The 21,950-nt window shown below is 33.9% G+C and overlaps 1 protein-coding gene across 6 annotated transcripts in view; it reads right to left on the bottom strand.

Annotated features, from left to right (window-relative positions):
• Positions 1-480: 480 nt before the first annotated feature.
• Positions 481-21,950, bottom strand: part of LOC113385117 — a 113,164-nt gene continuing 91,694 nt past the window's right edge. For 5 of the 6 annotated variants that reach the window (XR_003367967.1, XR_003367969.1, XR_003367966.1 and 2 more), the window contains 3 exons: positions 14,092-14,253; positions 11,744-12,133; positions 481-620 (listed from right to left, as the gene is read on the bottom strand). Coding sequence is in view for 1 of the 6 variants with exons in the window: in XM_026622929.1 (XP_026478714.1) it covers positions 11,892-12,133; positions 14,092-14,253 (404 nt within the window). In the remaining 5 variants the exon portion in view is untranslated. Of the gene's footprint in view, positions 621-11,681; positions 12,134-14,091; positions 14,254-21,950 lie in introns of those variants that run through there. The other variant, XM_026622929.1, reaches the window with a different exon arrangement.

The following is a 21,950-nucleotide window of genomic DNA, read 5'->3' as shown; positions in this document are numbered from 1 at the left end:
ATAAGCGGTTTTTGTAATATTTTTCATTTATTTCTTCAATCTAACTATATTTCTATGAATAAAAAATCATAGAAAATTCCCTTAACAAGCTTCAGAAAGATTTGTGAAAATCCGAATGATAGTTTAGGAGGATTAACCTTTCATACCCCATTACAGAAGAACTTTATATATATATATATATATATATATATATATATATATATATATACATATATATATATATAAATATATATATATATATATATATATATATATATATCAATTATGTTTCTAACAATTTTAATAAACCTCTATTCGTGAAAATTATTTGTTGTGGAAGTATATAATTTTATTGAGAAAAATAATTTAGTTTTATTTTATTTATCTATATATCTTTCACCATCTGAAAAAATATTCAAACAAAATACACCTATCAAATTGTGGTTGCTAAATATATTATATAATGCAATATCATATCAAAGTAAAACACAAACAGTGTATACTAATTTAAATCGTTTTATTTATTGTTTATCTATATTTATTTATGAATAAAATGTGCAACTGATTTTCATTCATGGAATTGTCATAGGTAGCGAGATTTCCAATTCATGAGCATCGCCCTGCGACCAATGTTTGATCCTCTGCAAATAAAATACACTTGTGATATAAATATTTGAAATGCTATAACAAAATAAAAATTAACAAAATTTTTACAAATGTACACATATATTATAAAATAAAAAGTCCAATTATAATAAGATTGAAAAGTAGATAAACGCTCATACTAGTACTTATTGATAATAATAGAATATATAACTTTGTGGATTGATTTTAATCGGAAGGGATATTTTATTGAAATCTGTTTCTGATGTTTAAAATAATTTTGAGTAATTTAGCACAGAAATTGGAAAAAATGTATGAATCTGAATATGTGTATAGTGGACCTTTTTACCCAGGAAATTTTAAGCTCCGCTCTCGCCTAATAATTTTTATTCGACTATATTCATTTTTCGCCAGCAACAAAATTATAAAATATTTTTCAATCAAAAAACATTAAGATTGTCATTCGAAAATGACAAATGAGCACAAATCTCTGGGCTCCCCGACGTGGAAAGCGCGACTCATGCTCGATAATATTTATTATCCTTCGATGTAACACATTTGCCAACAAATTGTAAAAAGATTTTTGTAGCACAGAAAAAAATGTTTTTTTTCAATTGACTCAAGTTGGGGGAAGGGTAAGTAAAACCTTTGTAAATTCTAATGGTGGTTATTGTTAAGAATATTGCAAGAGCATTTTTTAAGTAAAACTTCTTTAGGCGCGACTATGGTGTAAATTCGTACAAATGCAACGAAAGTGCGTTACGGCAGATAAGATAAGATAAGAGTCGAGTGCCAATGATTCGTCATTCGCTCTCATGATATCATTTCTATACAGGTCGATTGTGATTAGTCGTCGCGTATGTGAATAGAGATCTGTCGTTGTATGTGTACCAGCATCAACGTTGTATGCGTACCGACGTCAACAAGGAAATCGGCATAGATAAATAAACATTTTAAAGTTACATAGATAAATAAACATTTTAAAGTTACATCGTAGAACAAATCTTGAATTAATAAAAAATGCCTGAATCAGAAGAATATTTTACCCTGTTCCCCCCGTAAATAATCATAATGAAAATAATGCAGCATTTGCGCCGTGTACGAAACATAAGTTTATTGAAATAATTTCTATATTATTCGTAGTTTCTATAAATTTTTGAAGTTATTGAAATGGAAAATATTTTTTAGGCAAAACAGATATTAAAGCTGTTCAAAAAATGAGATTATATCGCTAGCAACAAATTTAAAAAAATACCATCAGTCAATGAATGTGTGTTAATTTTAATTACATGAAGTTCTTCAAACACAATTATTACATGATGAGTAAAGTTGCAAAAACAATATTTGTTTAGGCGTTGTTTAGCATAATCCACTGTGTAAACGAATATTATAGAAGTTATTAATCAGCAATTAAGTTTCATTTTTCTAATAAAGGTTCATTTTTAAATGCTAATTACAATGACAAACCGATCATGTTATATTTGAAGTATGACTTTAATTACATTATTGTTTTTAAATATTATACATAATCAATCACCCAAATACATTAGCAAACTCATTGATAACAGAGAACTATCAAAGAAGATATTATGATATTTTTAGTTATATATAGATATTATATTAATGAAATAGATATTATAGTCAAATGAAATGTATATATTATATGAAAACTGTTTTCATAATCTCTCATACCAGGCAACTCTGCCTGACTGAGATATGAAAATAATGTATATATATATAAATAAAAAAAAAAAAAAAAAAAAAGGATTGAAAAGAAAAGCGCCATTGGATCTAAGCCATCAACTCTCCTGAGAAAAAAATAGAAATAACTTAATCATTATTTATAAGTAATTATTCAATAATAAAATATTGTGAAATTTATATAGAAAGGAAAAAACAACTGCTGAGTTGTTTTTTACAACATGACAATGCAGTATACAATGTCCCTTCTTGGCGGACTATTGTAAATTCATTAAATTTACTAAATGTCCTTTACTGGACAGTTGTAAATAAAAGAGTTAATAAAAAAAATATATACATATTTTAATGCTATTACAAATATATAATTTTTAATTTATCATTATATAAATGTGTATAATGATTGACACTAATAAATATGTGTGTTACCATATTACTAATAAACGTTATTCAAAATTGTTATATGATGTATTTAGTTGTACTTAAATGCCATCTTGTACAGTAGCAAATAAGTTTTACTTCAAACGCGTGTAAACCTCACGCGCACTCTTTTTTAAATCATTACAAAGTTACAATTTAAAAATCATATTTAAAAAAACATTTGGGAATCAGTTTGATTAGTTTGATAAATGGAATACCGATTATTTTTACCGGTATGTTACGTGTTCGAAGAAAAATTGATAAATTCTAATAAAATTTTATAAACATTTCGAAATATGATCTATAAATTAATAAGGTAGAGCAGAATTTAAAAGTCCGGGAGTAAACTGGTCGCCCACTAGGTTACATCAAAAATAAGTAAACTATGGTATTTTTTAATGATATTATTTTAAAGCAGAGTAAATACTCGTGTAATCAGCCATTACCTGAAATGTATCAAAATCGCCATTACTAGATAAACAGCCATATAAGCAATTTTTCAACGAAAGTAATTTTTGTTGTTGTTGTTTTGAGCATTCTTGTTTAGTTAACAATATCCAGTAGCGTAGCGTGCCTCGGCAGGGCAACGTATCAAAATTTGTTTGGGGGCCCCCCTCAAGAAGAATTGTTTTTTACAGAATATAAAAATACATAAAATTAAAAGAATATTTATTTATCTATCTATTTTTTTTCATTTTCTGAATTTTTTGCAAAATATCCCAAATATATATTCACTTCGATTTTTTTTGAAAATTTGATTTCTGTCACTAGAATTATACAGGTCTGGTAGACATTTAGGTCCTAAAGTGTTTACGTAATTTTTAGTTTTAATTTTAAAAATTTCTTTTAGCAATTGCGATTTTAACTGGAGGGGCCAAGAAAAAAATGCATGCTGTTATTCTGTTGGGAAAACTGGATGCAAGCCTAATGCATCCATCACATTTCTTAGATTTTTGAATTCAAATCTATTTCTAGAGTCATCAATTGGTCATGATCTTATGAGATATTTTTATTGTGTTTCTTTGCAGTAATTCAGTCGACTGTTTTCCGGAAATGTTTGTTAATTCTCGATTTCAAAAAGATAAATGTTACTATTTATGTGGCAAAGGTTTTAAAATCTTTGTTTGCTTTGTAAAATTAATATACATATATCCAAACAGCAATAGTATACATTAAAATAAGATTTCGGGTCTAAAATTATCTCATATTGTGATAACTCATCATAATAACTTGTAATAACTCACATAATAACGCTTTATTATCTTTTGTCTTTTGTTCTTTGAAATAGTTATAGCAATCCATCTTTTTTGTACATTATTTGGACTTTTTTTAGCAACTAATTCAATAAATTATCATATCTTAATTCGCAACGTGTATTCAAAAGATTACTTAATAAAATACTAGTTTTTTGTTAGTCATTACTGGCATGTTGTAAAGTTTCAGAAATGAAACTAATAATTTGAAACAGTGAAGAAATAAATCTGAAAATGATTTAGTTGTTCATATTTATGAAAATCTAACTATTAAACTTACGCGTCATGCAGACAATTCAAATAGTAACAAGAACAAACATAATAATGTTACAAATATAACTATAAAAATTTCAAATTCCAATTTTCGATTAGGAATGTATAAACTGAATTAGTTTTATAAATTTGTTGACAAGAATATTAACTTATATGATGTGCAAAAACTTCATTAATTAATTGATTGCTTGGGTTTGCAGAAACTACGTTAAAATTATTCAATTTTTTAACAAAATTGTTGTTTTGCTTTCTGATTGTGCTCGTTGAGCCCCCTCCTGGTTCGGGGGCCCCGTATTTTTGATACGGCTGATACGGCGGTAGTTACGCCCCTGACAATATATAAATATAGTGTTTAAATATGTGCTATTCAATTGATGTATAAGGTGTATTGTTATTTTTAAGTTGCATTCAACAGTTTTTTCTATAACCTATTTTTAATTTTGATGCTCAATCTAATAATTAAATTGTATAGTATTAATTAAATAGTGTAAAACAAATTATTTTTTTACAATAATAATTTAGCTAGGATTTGTACTGCTTATAGTTCGATATTTGTTTGTTTGATATGTGTTATTTGTAGTGATTTAGGGAACCTAGGGTTTATCTGTAACAAAAGTAATTAGTAACAGGCGTTTTTAGTAGGATCTTAAACGATATCAAAATATTTTTTTCGTCTCGATTGAACATATTATTAATAATTATGTCATTGCATTTTTGAAATGTAATATACAATTAATCTATCATAAAATTTCGGTTTGTGTTATTATTATCGACTAATTTAAAATTGTATATATCAAAATTGCTTCAAATTTATCAAACTTTGACAACGTTTCACAATTTTTGTGATTGCTAAATTGGTTTAACTAGTTATCTTAATTAATGTTAAAAAAATCACATCTGGGGTTGGTTGAAACATACATGAATTATATATAGATCCAAGTAAAGATGATTGGACGGATTTCATTATTTGTAGGCTATGGGCACCCGTAAAATGTGTTGTAGGAAAAAATATATAAATTTGATTTGTATTATTTGCAGTTTATGTCATTATGTTTAGTCAACATGTCAATTTCCTCAAAAAAAATGTATACCAGAGGTATTCTTGTCGTTCTTTACCGTTACTCAAGCACGAGGTAAAAAATGATTAATTGTGAAATACGAGGTCTGTTCAAAAAGTACCCGGAATTTTCGTTTTTCAAAAAAATATTTATTTATTCGTCTACATTAATGTGGTCCCCTTCAAAGTAGTCCCCCCCAGATATAATACACTTATGCCAGCGTTTTTTCCAATTTTCGAAGCACCCTTGATATTCACTTTTTGATATGTCCTTGAGCACTCTCAGCGATTTTCTTCAATCGAGGAAAACCGCCGTCCTTTCATGGGTCTCTTCAACTTTGGGAATAGGAAAAAGTCACACGGAGCCATATCTGGTGAATTTTTGCACTTTGCAACACTTTATTTCATTTTTTACGCAAAATTTAATACAAATTCTTTGACTTTTCAATTCTTCCATTGTAAAAATCGCCGAGCTCAGAAAAACACGTCGAACCTTAGCGACTACCACAGACAAAGTAAACAGTGAATATAGCTGAAAATTTCATCATACTTTAGGGGCATGTATACCAACACAATAAAAAAAAAATTTTGACAATCAGACACTCCAGACCCGCGAAATTTAATTATTAGTAATTCCGGGTACTTTTTGAACACACCTCGTATTGAACAATAGTTACAGCAACTAACCATCTTTATTCCGTAGAAATATAATCAGGCAATTTCAAGATATATTAATTTAAATTACAACTTTCTTAGTTTGATTTAGTTTTTACAGTAAAATTAAGTAAAGCAAAATTGAGCGTCCGTGTTTCGCCTACCCTATAATTGATTAAGTTAGTTTCCACTTTACTCGAGAATGAATATTTAATCTCTTGAATTTATTATATGGATATCAAAACCCCTAATACTTATGGTGAAATGTTTGTAATCTTATTTAAAAAGCAAATATGTCGGCGGCATGTAGGAGAGAATGGGTTGTGCCACTGTTTTTGGCATGAATCAGCCATAAATTTGTTAATTTACCAGATATCTAGGAATGGTAAAGAAATGGTATTTTGTACATTTGACTACATGGACAGACTGAAATACTGTCCCTAAATACGATGTATTAGTCATAAAATAAAATAAAATAAAAAAATAGACCAAAGTATGATTGTAATATTGAATATACGTATGACTGAATTATAGAAATAGTGATGTATAGCATCGTGCCTTAAGGCAAAAATTTAATTTAAAAAAAATCTTAAATGTGTTTTTAACTTTGAAAAAATTAGATTTTTGAGAAACTTTAAATTTTTGAGGAAAAAATACTTTTTTGAAAAACAATGTATTTTTGGTATGAAATATTTTGGAAATTATGAACTTTTTCCAAAGCAATAGCACTGTTTTAGCTGCATAGAGACGAAATATAGAAGCGCGTAAGCGCAGCGTCGCCGTCTAACGGACAAACAACGGTACGACCCATAGAAATGTAAACAAAATTGATACACATTATTAAATACACCATAAGGTATCTGATAATTTGATGTTCATATGTCTAATGATCATTTTTGGCCTTAAAATGGCGTTTTTTTACTTTTTTACCAGATCTTCGAAACCGCTAGACCAGCTTTTCCAGCAGGTATTCATCTTGTCAATACAAGTAAAAACTGAGTTACCGTTTTTGGCACTTTTTGCCTCGTATCTTTGAAACGGCTAGACCTGCCTATGCCAAAAACTAATTAGCACGTCTCCTTATTAATAGGAATCGAGGGTTTTTTGAATAATTGAAATGAGTTGAACCTTGTTCCCGAAATCGTCGACAATTTGTCTCCGCAAATTTGAAAATTTGTATCCGCACACACACACATACATCTCATCAGGAGAAGCCAATCTCCTACCGGTCGCGTTTCCAGGTGGCGGATAAAGAGGTTCCTAACCGATCGTAAGATCGGCGGATTGGGGCGAAATAAAATAGCCCTCGCAGACCAAACCGTTTTAAAAGGCAAGAAGGTTCCTGGTAATCTTCACCGAGACAGAGTAAACTGTGCACCATCGACTAGATATCGTCAGACGCCGATGGAGGGACTTGGTTCCAAAATTGACAAGCTAGAGAAGTATATCAAAGATAGGAACAATGTTCACAGCAGAATAAAGGAGCTAATGAGGTCGATTGATACAGCATATAGCCTGGCATTGAAAGAATATACGGCAGCACCCAAAGCTGTCGCAATGACAGTGCCAACTACACAGACCTCTCGCGAGACAACTATTCGGCCGGGTGTAACTCGGACACCAACCCCTAAGACTCAGGAGCAAAGCACAAACAAAAGGCAGCTATCGTCACTTAGCCCCGCCTCTGACGCGAAAACACATCCACCCAAAAAATCGGCTGTAGAAAATAACTGGACGGAAGTGGCTCGATGAAGTTCGAAGAAAAAAAGAGCACGGGATCCGAAAGTAACCTTAAAGAAAACCGAGAAACCGGAAACCGAAAAAATCGAATCAAATGATAGTGCGAAGCATAGAAACGGCCATCATAGGAAAACTCGGAGGAAACATAGAACCAAGGCTGTTCGTATGTCCATAGAACGAACGTACGCTGATATTCTTAAACAGATCAAGAAAAAAGTAAACCCGACAGAGACACGCCTGGATATAAAGTCCATCAAACAGACAAGATATGGAGGTTCATTACTGGAAATGAGTCCCAAGTCCGAAGATAGTGCAGCCGCAATAAGGGTAGCAACTAAAAACATAGGAACAGTGAAAACACTGACGCCGCTGGCGACGATAGAGATTCTTGACCTTGATGGTGTCTCTGCCGAAAACGATGTCCGCAAAGTACTCAATCAGGACTTTACGACAAAACTGGAAATTCGAGGAGTGAACATGACCAAAGTCACATCAAGAGGACAACGAGCGGCCTTTAAATAGAGCTCGCACAAGAATTGGGTGGGTTAACTGTCGCATTCGCCCAGTTGTTAAAGAGGCCCGCTGTTTTAGATGCCTCGGTTTCGGACACCAAACGCATGAATGTGGGAGTCCAGACAGAAGCAAGTATTGCTACAAATGCGGCAGGAAAAATCACAAGTCTGTAGACTGCACGGAAAAGCCAAAATGCTCCATATGTACAGTAGACAAAGAAGAGCGGAACAGCGGGAGTCATGTCGCCGGAACCGGTACCAGTAAGGCATTCCGTGTACCACTTGCCGAAGCTACGAGAGAACAGAAATGACGCGATTTTTACAAGTAATCTGAATAGATGTGCCTTGGCGCAGAATCTACTGCGCCAACGTATCTTTGAAAATAAAATCGATATGTGCCCTCTCTGCGAGCAATATATGAATATTCAGGATAAATCATGGTTCGCAGATAAATCTGGCACGGCAACAATATGGACCATAAACTCGAAGGAGATCACCGTCAATGACAACGGAAGCAGAGAGGGTTTCGTTTAAATCAGGATTCCCACGACCTATTGTGTGAGCGTGTACGAGTACAAACAGGCAAAAAAGACCCTAAATAAAGCCATAAAATCAGCTAAAGCCGGATTGTGAAAGGAGATTTGCAATGATCTTGACAAAGATCTCTGGGGTAAAGCCTATCAAAGTGTTACAAAACGACTTGTAGAGCTTTACCAAAATTTTTCCTTTTCCTGCTCTGATGAATTGCAACGTAGCGGAACTATTCCCTAAACACCCGCCACGGAAAAGGAGACAATACGTGGAAAACAGTGAAACTACACCCTTCACTGTCAAGGAACTACAAGATGCGGCGAAAACCATAAAGACAGAGAAAGCACCAGAACCTAATGACATCGCAGCCTCAGTGATCAAGACTGTAGCCTTGAAATTTTCGTATATTCATCTGAACGCCTACAATTCCTGTCTGGCGATCGGCACCTTTCCTACGGTCTGGAAGCGGCAAAGATTGGTCCTAATACACAAAAGTAAGGGAACCCCTGTAACACCATCGTCGTTTCGACCACTCTGCATGTTAGACATTGCCGGCAAATTGCTTGAGAAACTCATTCAATGCAGACTGCGCAACGACATTGATTGCGCTGGAGGTTTTACCAAGAACCAACACGGATTTCAAAAAGGACCATCGACAATCGGCGCGATTCGGAAGGTAACGGAAACAGCAAGAAAAGCATGGCATGGTAGTCTTGAAGCTCGTAAAGTGTGTCTCCTCCTTACATTCAACGTTACAAGCGCCTTTAACAGTGCGAATTGGGAGGATATTTTAAACGCTCTAGAGCATAATTTTGACGTAAAGCCAGAGAATCTAGGACCGATAGATGACTATCTCGATGAGAGAAAGTTGATAGACGAAACGATGAAAGGTCATCAAGAACAAGAGGTTACAGGTGGTGTACCTCAAGGCTCAATCTTAGGAGCCGATCTGTAGAACGCTGTCTACGACGAGCTCCTGGAGATCCCTTTGCCGAAGCAGGTGGAACTCACAGGCTTTGCGGACAACGTCTGAGCTACGATCGTAGTGAACAGCACCGAGGAGGCTAAACTACTCGTTCGAGAGACCGTCGATACCATAGACACCTGGCTTGAGAAACACCACCTAAAGCTCGCCAAACAGAAAACGGAGATGTTTTTTTTTTGACTCGACAAAAATGGTTTCCAAAACCATTCACTGTAGGCATAGGAGAGACAACTTTAGCGTCAACAAGGGTCTTGCGCTACCTTGGACTAATGATAGATGAGAAGCTATTCTTCCGAGAATACATCGATAGCGCATGCATAAAGCTAGCAAGACGGTATCCAACTTGTCAAGGATCATGGCTAACTGCATGGGACCACAAACCCGAAAACGACGAGTCCTGCTTGAAGTAGTCCATTTTGTACTGCTATACGGAGCGGAAATATGGGCGGATATCCTCAAGCAAAAAACATATCGGCGAGAAGCACTAAGGGTTACCTGTGCCTATCGCACGGTCTCAAAAGCAGCTGTCTTGGTAATAGCAGAAGCAACACCAATTGATTTGCTAGCATTCGAGAGTGTAAAACTCTACGACGCTAAAATAGATGGCGACAGCTCCAAAGAAACAAGGTCGAAAATAAAAAAGAAAACGCGACAAGAGTGGCAAAATCGGTGGACGTCAGGAGAGACGGGCAGATGGACGGCGCGCTTGATTCCGGACATTAGCGTCTGGCTCTCTCAACAATACGGGGACACAGATTTCTTTCTGACCCAGCTACTGACAGGACATGAACAGTATAATGCCTATCCTTTTAAGATGGGCTTGCATAGCACGCCAATGTGCAAATACTGTCCAGATAAAATCGACAACGCTGAGCACACGTTTTCGAATGTGCTCGGTGGAAGGACTACCGTAACAACGACGAAGACATTATAGGCACCAGACTCATCCCCTCAAGTCCTGTGACCTGCATGATGAAACAAGAAGAAAACTGGTCAGCTGTAGCAGCTTATGCACAGCACCTTTTGAAGGATAAAACCGGAGAAAGAGACCAGTAGTCGGAAGCAGGCGTTGCAAAGCGCAGCATGGACTGGATTGATGTAATGCTAACGTGGTTCCAATCCAGTCCTCTCCGTACCATCTGCGGGGAGAGGGGAGAGGAGTATTTTTTTTAGTGGGTTAATCTTCACACTACCGTCCATCGTTGTCTGCTGTAGGATGGACAGCGGAGTATCAATGATGACGGTTTTTTATAAAGATTTTTTCTCGCACCTCTATAAAAAAACACACATACACACACACGCGCACATCAATTTTTTCTAAGATATGCCAAAATGTTCAGAAACCTTTGAAACGTAAAGATATATAACAATTTCCATTTTCGATTTTTTTGCGATTACTATAACTTCTTTTCGGGAAGTTAAAAAGAAGATGACAAAGAATTTTATCATATGGTTTGTCATATTTGAAAATCTAGCAAGCTAAAATAAATCACACCCAAAAATCAAGCATGCCATGTAGCCAGCCCTGAAAAAAAATGTCATGTGATTATGGCTTTATTCATAGATCTAGAATCCATTCACAAAAACAGCGCACGTTCGAATATCAAAATCTCGCTTGCCGGAAACAAATGGACCCGTCATTTTGTCTACTTGACGACCAGCATGCTAGCCGGCAGACCAAAAAAAGCAATAAAACAGGCGTCTGTGATCAGGCCTTAATGTTTAACTTACAGCAAAATAATAAATAAGTAATATACCTGTATACAATTAACAGTTATGATCGAAAGAATTCGAACATGAAAAAGTTACTTCTGACTCTTCAAGAGCAATACGGTCTACTGATCATATTAATGTAAGGCACTGACGGGAACTTGTTCGGAAACACATACTTCATGTTTCTCCCTTTGGACGCTATCTCACAATCAGTATATATTAGCTTTTATAACGACTGTCAATACCATACCCAGTCTTCCCCATAATATAAGACATTCTATCTTATAAGACATAATATGTGAATGACCATATTTGCTTAACTTACACTTGTTAGACGAACCATTCGTCCTTTTGGCCGGGATGACTGGCATCCTCCGTCGCTGTTTGTATCTGGACTGCAGCGTCCGCTGCTACGTCATTACATTGACGAGCTCGTCCGCCGTCCGTGCTGAGGAGAACGACCGGTGTCGATCTTACAGTGCTCGACAGCAAGCGAGAGTTTGCCGTTGAGCCATCCGTGCCGACGCATGACACCCCTTCGTGGTGGTCGTTGATGGCGTGCAGTACCCCTTGGTCGCAGGGCGTGTCCAGTTTTCCGAATCGGTAGCATTCACATGATCCACGGTGCAATGTCTTTTTTCTATCTGATGTAATAATGTTGTACCGTGCGGCATAGAAGGCTTCATTTCCCCATTCAAGTCATATACCTGTTGCACTAAATAAATTTCGTAAATAAATCTGTTCCACAAAAATTAGATAGTGAATTCATGCAGAACAAAAAACAAAAATATGATTCGTTTTCATTCTCTTGAAGATATAAAACTAACCATTAACTAGTGATGCATGGCGTCGTGCTTTAAGGCAAATCGCTGATACATCTCGTGCCATAATTTAAAATTATTAGAAGCTTTGAGTTATTAAGAAAATTTTGAAAGTTTTTATTTCAGAGATGAGCAAAGCGTTGTGTTGCAGAAATCCGATGTAAACACTATAAATCTTGGTACGGAAAACGTACAAAAGTATACATAATTTGTGCTTAATATTACAATCTCTATAAAATATCTAATAACTTGATGTGAATATTCCTGATGATCATTTTTGACTGTCAAATGTTTTTTTTTTAACTTTTTGGATCTCCGAAACCGCGAAAGCCCCATCATCACGTTTTCCAGTCAATACAAATTGACAATTTTATTAAATTAATTAAATCGGTTGATTCGTGCTCTTGAGATCGTGGACAAAAATTTGTATCGGCAAATACATACGCACACTCACATACGTACATCTATTTTTTTTAAGTTATGTTAAATTGTTCAGAAACTTTTGAAATATAAAATTACGCAAAGAATTTGTTTTTTCGTTTTTTTGCAATTTCAGGCAGGTCCTACCATTTCAGACATATGTGGCAAAAAGTGCCAAAATAGCAATTCAATGATTTAGAGAACAAAGCGTCCGATTTGAATGGTTCAAAAAACATTTTACTTGTATGGACAAAATAAAAAATTTATAACAATCTTGGAAAAGCAGATGCAGCTATTTCAGAGATACAGATGAAAAAGTTAAAAAAATGATATTTGACTATCAGAAATAATAATTAGACATATGCACATCAAATTATCAAATATTCATAGAGATTTTAATAATGAGTAATAATGTTATTTCAATTTTTTCGTTATTTTTTTATATTTCCGTACTAAGATTTTTAGTTTTTAGAGCGCAAAGGGTTTAAAAAACGGCCATGCAGTGTTCGAGAGAACCAACCATCCGAATAAAATCAATCAAAAAACATTCCAACATTCAAAGTTCTAGATATTTGCTTTAAGGCACAATGCAATGCAACTCTAGTTTTATATTATGGTAGTTCGGTTGGCCGTTTCATCAGAATCGATTTTTCTTACTTGAGAATAAAATTCGATATTTCAATTTCTATTATATATTCGTGTATATATACTTCGTGTATATAATCTCTTGATCTACATAAAAATATATGTAATAAAATTATAGTTTGAAAACCAGTTTGGGTTCAGAAAAGAAAAAGACACTAGAGTCGCCACCAGAACACTGAGGATAATGTTGAACAGGTTATTTTTGTTTCTCAGATTGGTAGAAAGCCTTTTACAAAGTCAGTTGAATTACGCTTATGGAGATTATACAAATTATAGACGTCGATTAGAACTCAATAGCCTTGCTGATTTACGATTGGAAAATTCACCACCATAAAGTATTCAGATCATCTCGTGGTAATACCGGCGAATGATACTAAACGTAAGCAGAATTGTCAAATTACGTAAATGACAAAGAATAGAGATCAGCATTACCATATTGAAAGAGATGAAGAACTTGAACTAAATGGTAAGGGTATAAGTTGAATGTATGCTGCATTAATTGTAGGGATATATCAAAAATATCTCAAAGTAGCCGCCTATAACCAACTCTTTTTTGTCGTAACCAAAAAAAAGCTAATTAGTATGTATTCACAGTGGTCTGTACTATATATTTCATATCAAATAATAGCGCTCTAATTAAAAATTAGTTTAAACAAATTTTCACTAACAACTAATTATTCAACATTATTAGTTTCAAATTCCCTAATAGGGTTGAGTTTTTGAGTTTAAATAAAAATATATACATTTTAGGTTCTTTAATATTGGAATACAATGTAAATATTCTTACATTGAATTTGATTGTTGATGCTATGGTGCAGTTTTCTATGTTTTTTTCTGCAGTAACAAATAATAATGGATACTGCACATGCACTTAGTACAAGTAATAAACTGAGCAAAGTCACTGTGAACCAGGTCATATCCATTCCAAAAATTTGCGACTTTGTATCATCTGAAAATAAAAAAATCATATTTCAGTTAAACTGCATGAACACAGACACAAATGAATCAATAAAACAAATTAGACTTTAACTCTGGCCCGGCCATAAACTTGTTTATCTTGTGGGGAATCAGGCAAGCTGAGAATCGAGGCAGAAACAAAATCACTTGTCATTTTGATATCATGAAATTTTATAATCAATAAATTGTTTATATTTTTATACAAATGGATTTTATATTTTTATATACACTTTTATATACTTATATTTTATATACTATTTTCCATACTGGTGACCTACGACATTTCTGATGAAGACAGAAAAGGATCATGAATCGGGAATAGAAAATATGGACTTTGGTGCAGCACCATAATCACTGGTCTTCCGTTGGCTACTTTAAATGTACCTCCAGTCCTCGGGCCATCGCGAGTTAACGCATTTACTTTAGCCCTGACCCCGAACTTCCGTCGGTATGCCCATTTTGTACACCCAGGCCTCAGTGTTATTGCTTACACAAAAATTAATTCTAAGCCTAGACTTTAGGCCATGAATTGAATTCACTACCAAATAGCTCATTGGAATAGCAATTCAACCTCTCCTTGTCCCTTAACACACCAAATCGTCTTTTGATGCATAAGACTTTGGAACTGGATCTGGATTGTATGTTGTTTTTAGAACTGGGTTTAGATACTTCAACCAAGTTCTCCTCATCGACTCCAGTCAATCAAACAGTAAGCTCTTATGAAGGTTCAGACAATACAATTCTGCACTTCCGAATCAACTGCTCTCATTGAACCAACTGTCCGAGTTACTCCATCGACAAGTTCGTATAATGTTTAACTAACTTCGATGACGATGCTTGATGACTTTTATCCATTTATGGTGAACTACAATTGTGTTCATACCTTCATGAATTTGTGCAAGATTTCGTGTGCGAAAGAGTGCCAAATTCACAACACTGCTACAATCTGCTTTCCCACCATATATTTATAATGTGTTTCCCTGTTTTTTTTTTAAACTGATAAGGTGAGGCAGGGAGTATGTGGGGAATCAAGCAAGCTGAGAATCGAAACAGAAACAAAATCACTTGTCATTTCGATATCATGAAAATTTATAATAAATAAATTGTTTATATTATTTTACAAATGGAATTTATATTTTTATATACATAACTATTTTCCATAATCTATTCGCTTATTACTCAAAACCAACATATGATTATATCAAAGCTATTGTCGTGATCGTTTACAATAAAAATTATTTTGTAATTATTAATAAGGAGTAAATAATATGCATAAAAATAAGACTATATTACCACGGAAAATTTTGAAAAGTAACACTGCGCAACACTAATTTTGTTTTCTGAGACTTCATGTTGGTTTTTAAATAATTCGAGGAAGTTGATTACGAAAACGGTATGAAAAATTTGCTGCCAGCTACGGTTTTTAAGATATGCCAATATGCTAGTTTCACCTCGAATTACAATAAAAAATACAACATTGTTTGCGCGACAGCTGCGTAAGTTGTTGGACCTACAAAAGGTTTGGTTTTATATTCGGACAACACTTGAAATTTCTAAAATCGAGCAATTCCTACGAATATAAAAAAGCCGATGCAGGCACTAGTAAATCACTTCCGTTCGATTCAATTCATTCAGCTGTTAATTCAGTTCTATTCAGTTGTTAGTTCAGTAGTTCGTTAAGTAGTTTCGTTCAGACAGTTTTCATCGTCCTATTCAGTTAGTGTTATCAGTTGTTTACATTCTAATACATGTCAAGTGAATCAGTTATTTTTTTATTTGTTGTTATCAATGTATTCGAATTCATTTTCAACATTACAACCCGACCGCGATAATGTTTCCAGGCCCCTTCAAGTAGTTGCCGGCCTGGACTTCTAAACTTACAGATAACATTTCTGTTCAATATTAACATTAAGTTGTTAGTTCTTATTCTTTTGATTCATATAAAATTTATGTAGAATATGTTTAGTTTTATTGTATAGATAGTTTATTCATTACGGCTTATAAAAAAGCACTTAATTTTTTATTTACATCTTATTCAATTATTTTGATTTTCTGAATATACCTATTCTTCGAAGTAAAAAATTGTCCAAAAGGGGTTGAAAAACCCCCCAACCTCACTATTTTGGTCCTTTGACGCCGGATCCTAATCCGAAAACAAAAGAAATTGGTGCAGAAATTGCACGATTAAAGACAAATGAGAAGCAAAATTATAAAAACGCTAAAATTAGCCGGTCATTTTTGTTGAAAAATAAATACAACAACAAATGATTTGCGTGTCAGAAACAAATCAGTGTGTTTACCTTGTCGAAATTTCTAGAATAGAAGATACGTATACCTGAACGGGCGATTCCTGATTCAGATGTTAATTCTATGCGACAATTGTTTGGGTCATAAAATAATGACTTCATGTCGATCTCATTCAGTCGCCAGACGCCGAAGAATAAACATCGGTCTGCCGATTTAATACCCAAACTAGCTGTAAGTGGAAATCTGTCTTAAGGCAATTAAGGCATCGTGCCTTAAGGCAAATTGCTGAAACTTCCCGTACCAAAAATTACTATTTTTTTAAAAACGATTAACATTTTTGAAAAAATTTTACTTCAAAAAAATAATATTTTTGAGAAACTATAATTGGACAAAAAATTATTTTTTTTTTAAAAAAAAAAATCTTTTTTTAATTTTTTTTTGAAAAAAAATGTTTTTTTTTTATTTTGACATATTTTGGAAGATCTGAACTTTTTTTCAAAGCAATCGTACTGCTTTAACTGCATAGAGACAAAATATGAAGCGCGTAAGCGCCGCGTCGCTGTCTAACGGATAAGCATTGGTACGGAACCCATAGGAATGTAAACAAAATTTATACTTATTGTTAAAACCTCTATAAAATATCTGATGATCTCCGAAACCGCTAGACCTGCCCTCATGAAAATTTGATCAATTCTTCATCTTGTCAATACAAGTGAAATGTTTTTGAATTATTAAAATCGGACGCTCCGTTCTCTTAAAAAATAAGTTACCGTTTTCGGCACTTTTTGCCTCGTATCTTCGGAACGGCTAGACCTGCCTTCGCCAAAAACTAATCTGCACGTCTCCCTATCAATATGAATCGAATGCTTTTTGAATTATTCAAATCGGTTGATCGGTGTTCCCGAAATCGTCGACGAAAATTTGTATCCGCACATACATACACTACACACATACATACGTACATACACACACACACACATACATACATTTTTTCTAAGGTATGCCAAAATGTTCAGAAACCTCTGAAATGTAAAGATATATAAAAATTTTCATTTTCGATTTTTTGGCGATTACTATAATTTGCCCTACGGGAAGTTAATAAAAATTATATCAGTGTGACAGTGACAGTACCTTCACACAGGTATTGTGTACAGTGCGTACCGTTCAATACCTGTTTTCGCTTCGGGGGCATGTCAAGGTTAATACATATAATGTATTGTGTACAGTGTATATAAACAATTGTGTTTTTTGTAAAGAAATCAATTAAATTGTATTCCGAAATATGAATGATTCTCAAACAAACGCAAAATTTGTTGTGAACCAAATATTGCCAAACTGCATACCAAATAATGATAAAAGATGATGAACAGATATCTAGACCACCTGGTAACAACCGTAATGCGCACAATAACAATAGCAATCAGGAATGTAAAATTGCATCTAACAAAGGAGATAAGCAGTTACTTAAACCGCCCTGTAATGACAGAAATATACACAACAATGTTAGCAACGAAGAATGGAAACCGTCGCAACAAGTGAAAAAAGACCACAAAATGAAACATTATCAGTCAGTGATTCCAAGAAGGTTACTTCGAAAGATTACTGGCTAAACCCACTACCAACAAGTAATTATTACGACACACTCCAACATGTAGCTCCGGAAACCAATCTGACATAAAAAAACAACTTTGCCACCTCCTATATTTGTGCACGAACTCAAAGATATCAAACCGCTAATTAAACATCTAGATAATTACGTCAAAAATTTATATACATTGAAAATAATAACAAGCAGGCAGGTGAAAGTTAATACGAAAGATTTCAAAACATACAACAAAGTATTGAAATTGTTGAAATACAGGGAGACTCAGCTCCACTCATATCAAGAAAAATCGAAGCGATCGTTCTAAATTGTAGTGAAAAACCTACATCATAGTACCGATATTGATCTGTTAAAAAAAGAAATTGACAATTTAGAACATATAATTTTAAGAATTTATAATTCAAAAAACCAGACCAACTAAACTTTCACTAAATATATTTGTTATTGAACTAGAGCAAAATAAAAATAACAAGGATATTTATAAAGTGGAATTTTTATACAGAACACAAGTCGTCATTGAAGCCAAGAGAAACTCTCCTCACCTTGTATAGTGTATGAAATGTCAAAATTATGGACACACTCAAAACTATTATATACGCCTACCAAGATGTGCCAAATGTGCAGGTGATAATTACACTAAAGAATGCTCATAGACTGAAAACATGAACACAAACGTTAAATGCGCTTTGTGTTCTTGGTAACCTTCCGGCCAACTATAAACGTTGCGAAATATATGAAAAAAATGCTACAAAAATTTCCCAGATTAAGGAAGAAAGTACCACCCAGTCAAGCATCCAATGTTCAAAATAATTCATTTGTACAGTCCAACTTACAGTATTCTCAAGTAATTCGTGGGACACCTCAAATATAATCAAACCTGGAATATCAACCAATTACATACCTTCCTCTAAATAATCGAGCATCAACAGCTAGTATTGATCAAAAAAATAATCAACAAAACGATATACAAGAGCTCAAAAATATGATGAAATTTAATAAAACAGATGGGCACAATGCTGAATCTATTCTCAACTGTTTTAGCGAAGAAATGAAACCTGCAATACTTAACATATGACCATGGAACGCCAATGGCTTCCCTCAACATTGTCAAAAAGTTAAACATTTCTTACTTCACATTAAAATAGACATCATGCTAATATCTGAAACACATTTTACTAGCAAGAGCTACTTTAACATTCCAAACTATATTACGTATTCTACAAGGCACCAAGACAACAAAGCACATGGAGAATCCGTCATAATAATTTCCGTTTCATACTAATTTTCTACAATTAACAAATACCTCAATAAAATATCTTCATGATCAACTTACAATTTCATCAATATACTGCCCACCAAAACACAAAATTATACAGGTGCGGTTTAACCAGTTCTTCAAGAGCCTCGATAACTCCTTCATAGCTGGCGGGGACTTCAACGCCAAACATACGCACTGGGGATAGAGACTAGTGAACCCAAAAGGACGTGAACTGTATAATACTGTTAAATCGTTAAACTTAACACATATAGCAACTAGCGAACCCACATACTGGCCTAGTAATATTCAGCAAGTACCGATCTGCTGGATTTTTTTATTACTAAAGGTGTACCAAAGAATTACCTAGAAGTACGTGCATGTCTTGATCTTACCTCAGATCACTCTCCAGTCTTTCTACACATAAATAATACTAATCAAAAACTCAAAAGTACAAGTCTCACAAAGAAATATACTAACTGGACCTTTGGAACAAATATAAAGAGACCGTCGAAGATAATATAGATTGTAATATTCCATTGAAAAATAAACATGATATAGACCACGCAATAGACAATTTAACAAAATTAATATGCTTTGCAGCAAAACATTCTACGCCAGAAGTTGATATTCACATTTTTACTGAATATCCAATAGATATCAAAAAAAATTGTAGCAAAAAGAAAATTACGTAAAATATGGAAAACAACAAGATCACCTAAAAATAAACAACAATTTAATAAAGCGTGTAAAGATTTGAAATTAATACTCAAGGAATATGATAACTCAAGATTTCAATACCGCGTCGAAAACGTTACCTCGATGAAAGACACAAAAAACACTCTGTAGAACCTAACAAAAAGGCTGAAGCAGTCATTTGTTGCTATCATTGACATTAAAAAACGAAGCAAAAGCAAAACGAAGCGAAAGCTCTAGCCTTCTCGGACCACTTCTTCCAAATATTTCATCCTCACTGGCAAAATTGTGCTTTATCGGAGAAACAGTTTATATACGATTATTTTAGACTAAACTGCAGTGCAAACAAATTATTTAAAATACGTCTTACTATTTCTGAAGTGAAACTGAAGTTAAAACATGCAAAAAAGGCAAGTCTCCAGGCTTTGATAAAATCATTAACCAAATAACAAAGGAATTACCAGAAAAGTGTATAAGGTTCATGACGATTATCTTCAATTCAATATTAAGATTAAAAGGGGAGTGATGGTAAACATCAAGTATGGAAATCGGCCAAAATAATCCTCATCTAAAAACATAGTAAAGATACTGAAAATAAAATCATACCGGCCAATAAGGTTAACGGCCAATTACCGGTAGTATCAAAAATATTTGAGAACCTTCTTTTAAAAAAACTTATTCCTGTACTCATGGACAAAAAAGTTATTCCGGCACACCAGTTTGGGTTCAGGAATCTTCACTCGACCTTGGATCAAACTCACCGAATAATTAACAAGATAAATACAACGCTCCAAGAAAAAAAGTGTTGTTCGGCTGTCTGGATTTGGTTCGAATGTTCTGGATTTATCTCAAGCCTTCGATAAGTTCTGGCATAAAAGCCTCCTATCTAAATTGAAATTAATATTAGCCAACACCCTTTTCCTATCAACCTGACCGCGAGTTCTTTATTAAACTACATAATTTCAATTCTTCAGCCAAGCCTATATGTTCCGGGGTTCCACAGTGAACCGGGTCCGGGCTTCTTCCTTATTTACACAGCCAATATGTCTACTTCAAGACACACACATACCTAGCTACATTCGCTGATGATATGTGCATATTAGCGCATAATGAGGACTCAAATACGGCTTCCAAGTTGCTCCATGAACGCGTAAACAATACTGAAGACTGGTTTACACTATGGAGACTTAAAATCAATAGCCAAAAATCTGGCCATGTCTCCCTTAGAAAATGTAACTGCCCTGTCATTTCAATGTTTAGAGAGCAAAGTCCTCAACAGGGCTTAGCCAAGTATTTGGGACTACATCTAGGCAAAAAGTTAAACTGGAAAACGCACATAAAGAAAAAGAAAAATCAACTCGAAAATAACTTCCAAAAACTATATCACCTTCTAGGACCAAATTCAAACTTATCAGCGTACAATAAACTTTTAATATAAAAAACCATTTTAAAACCGACATGGACATGTGGCATCCAGTTCTGGGGCTGCGCAAGTAAAACCAACATCAAATTAATTCAAAAATTTCAAAATAAAGTTTTGGAATGTTGCTTATCAGCGCTTAAATATGTCCCGAACTGGTTAATACATTAACATACTAATATGTTTACAATCCAGGAGAAATAGCACGGTTTGCAAGTAAACACAAAGAAAGGCTGACGACCCACCCGAACCAATTTGCAAAAAACCTGCTGGCAGTAAACATTCCAAGGGGAATAAAGCAAACTCATCTATTAGAACTCTGATATAGAGATTCCATTTAAATTCAAACCTATTCAAATATATTTATTTACTCTTTTTATCTTTTCCTTTGTAACTCAAGCAAATTTATTTTGTATTTAAAGTAGAAGTAACACATGCTACTTCTACTATTGTCAAATTATTTGTCAT

Source organism: Ctenocephalides felis, unplaced genomic scaffold (genome assembly GCF_003426905.1).
Source record: "Ctenocephalides felis isolate EL2017-DRISC unplaced genomic scaffold, ASM342690v1 CF-g0.4_SCAFFOLD_03571, whole genome shotgun sequence".
NCBI lineage: Eukaryota > Metazoa > Arthropoda > Insecta > Siphonaptera > Pulicidae > Ctenocephalides > Ctenocephalides felis.
Note: the sequence above shows the minus strand (reverse complement) of the source record. Positions and strands in the feature narration are given on the sequence as shown.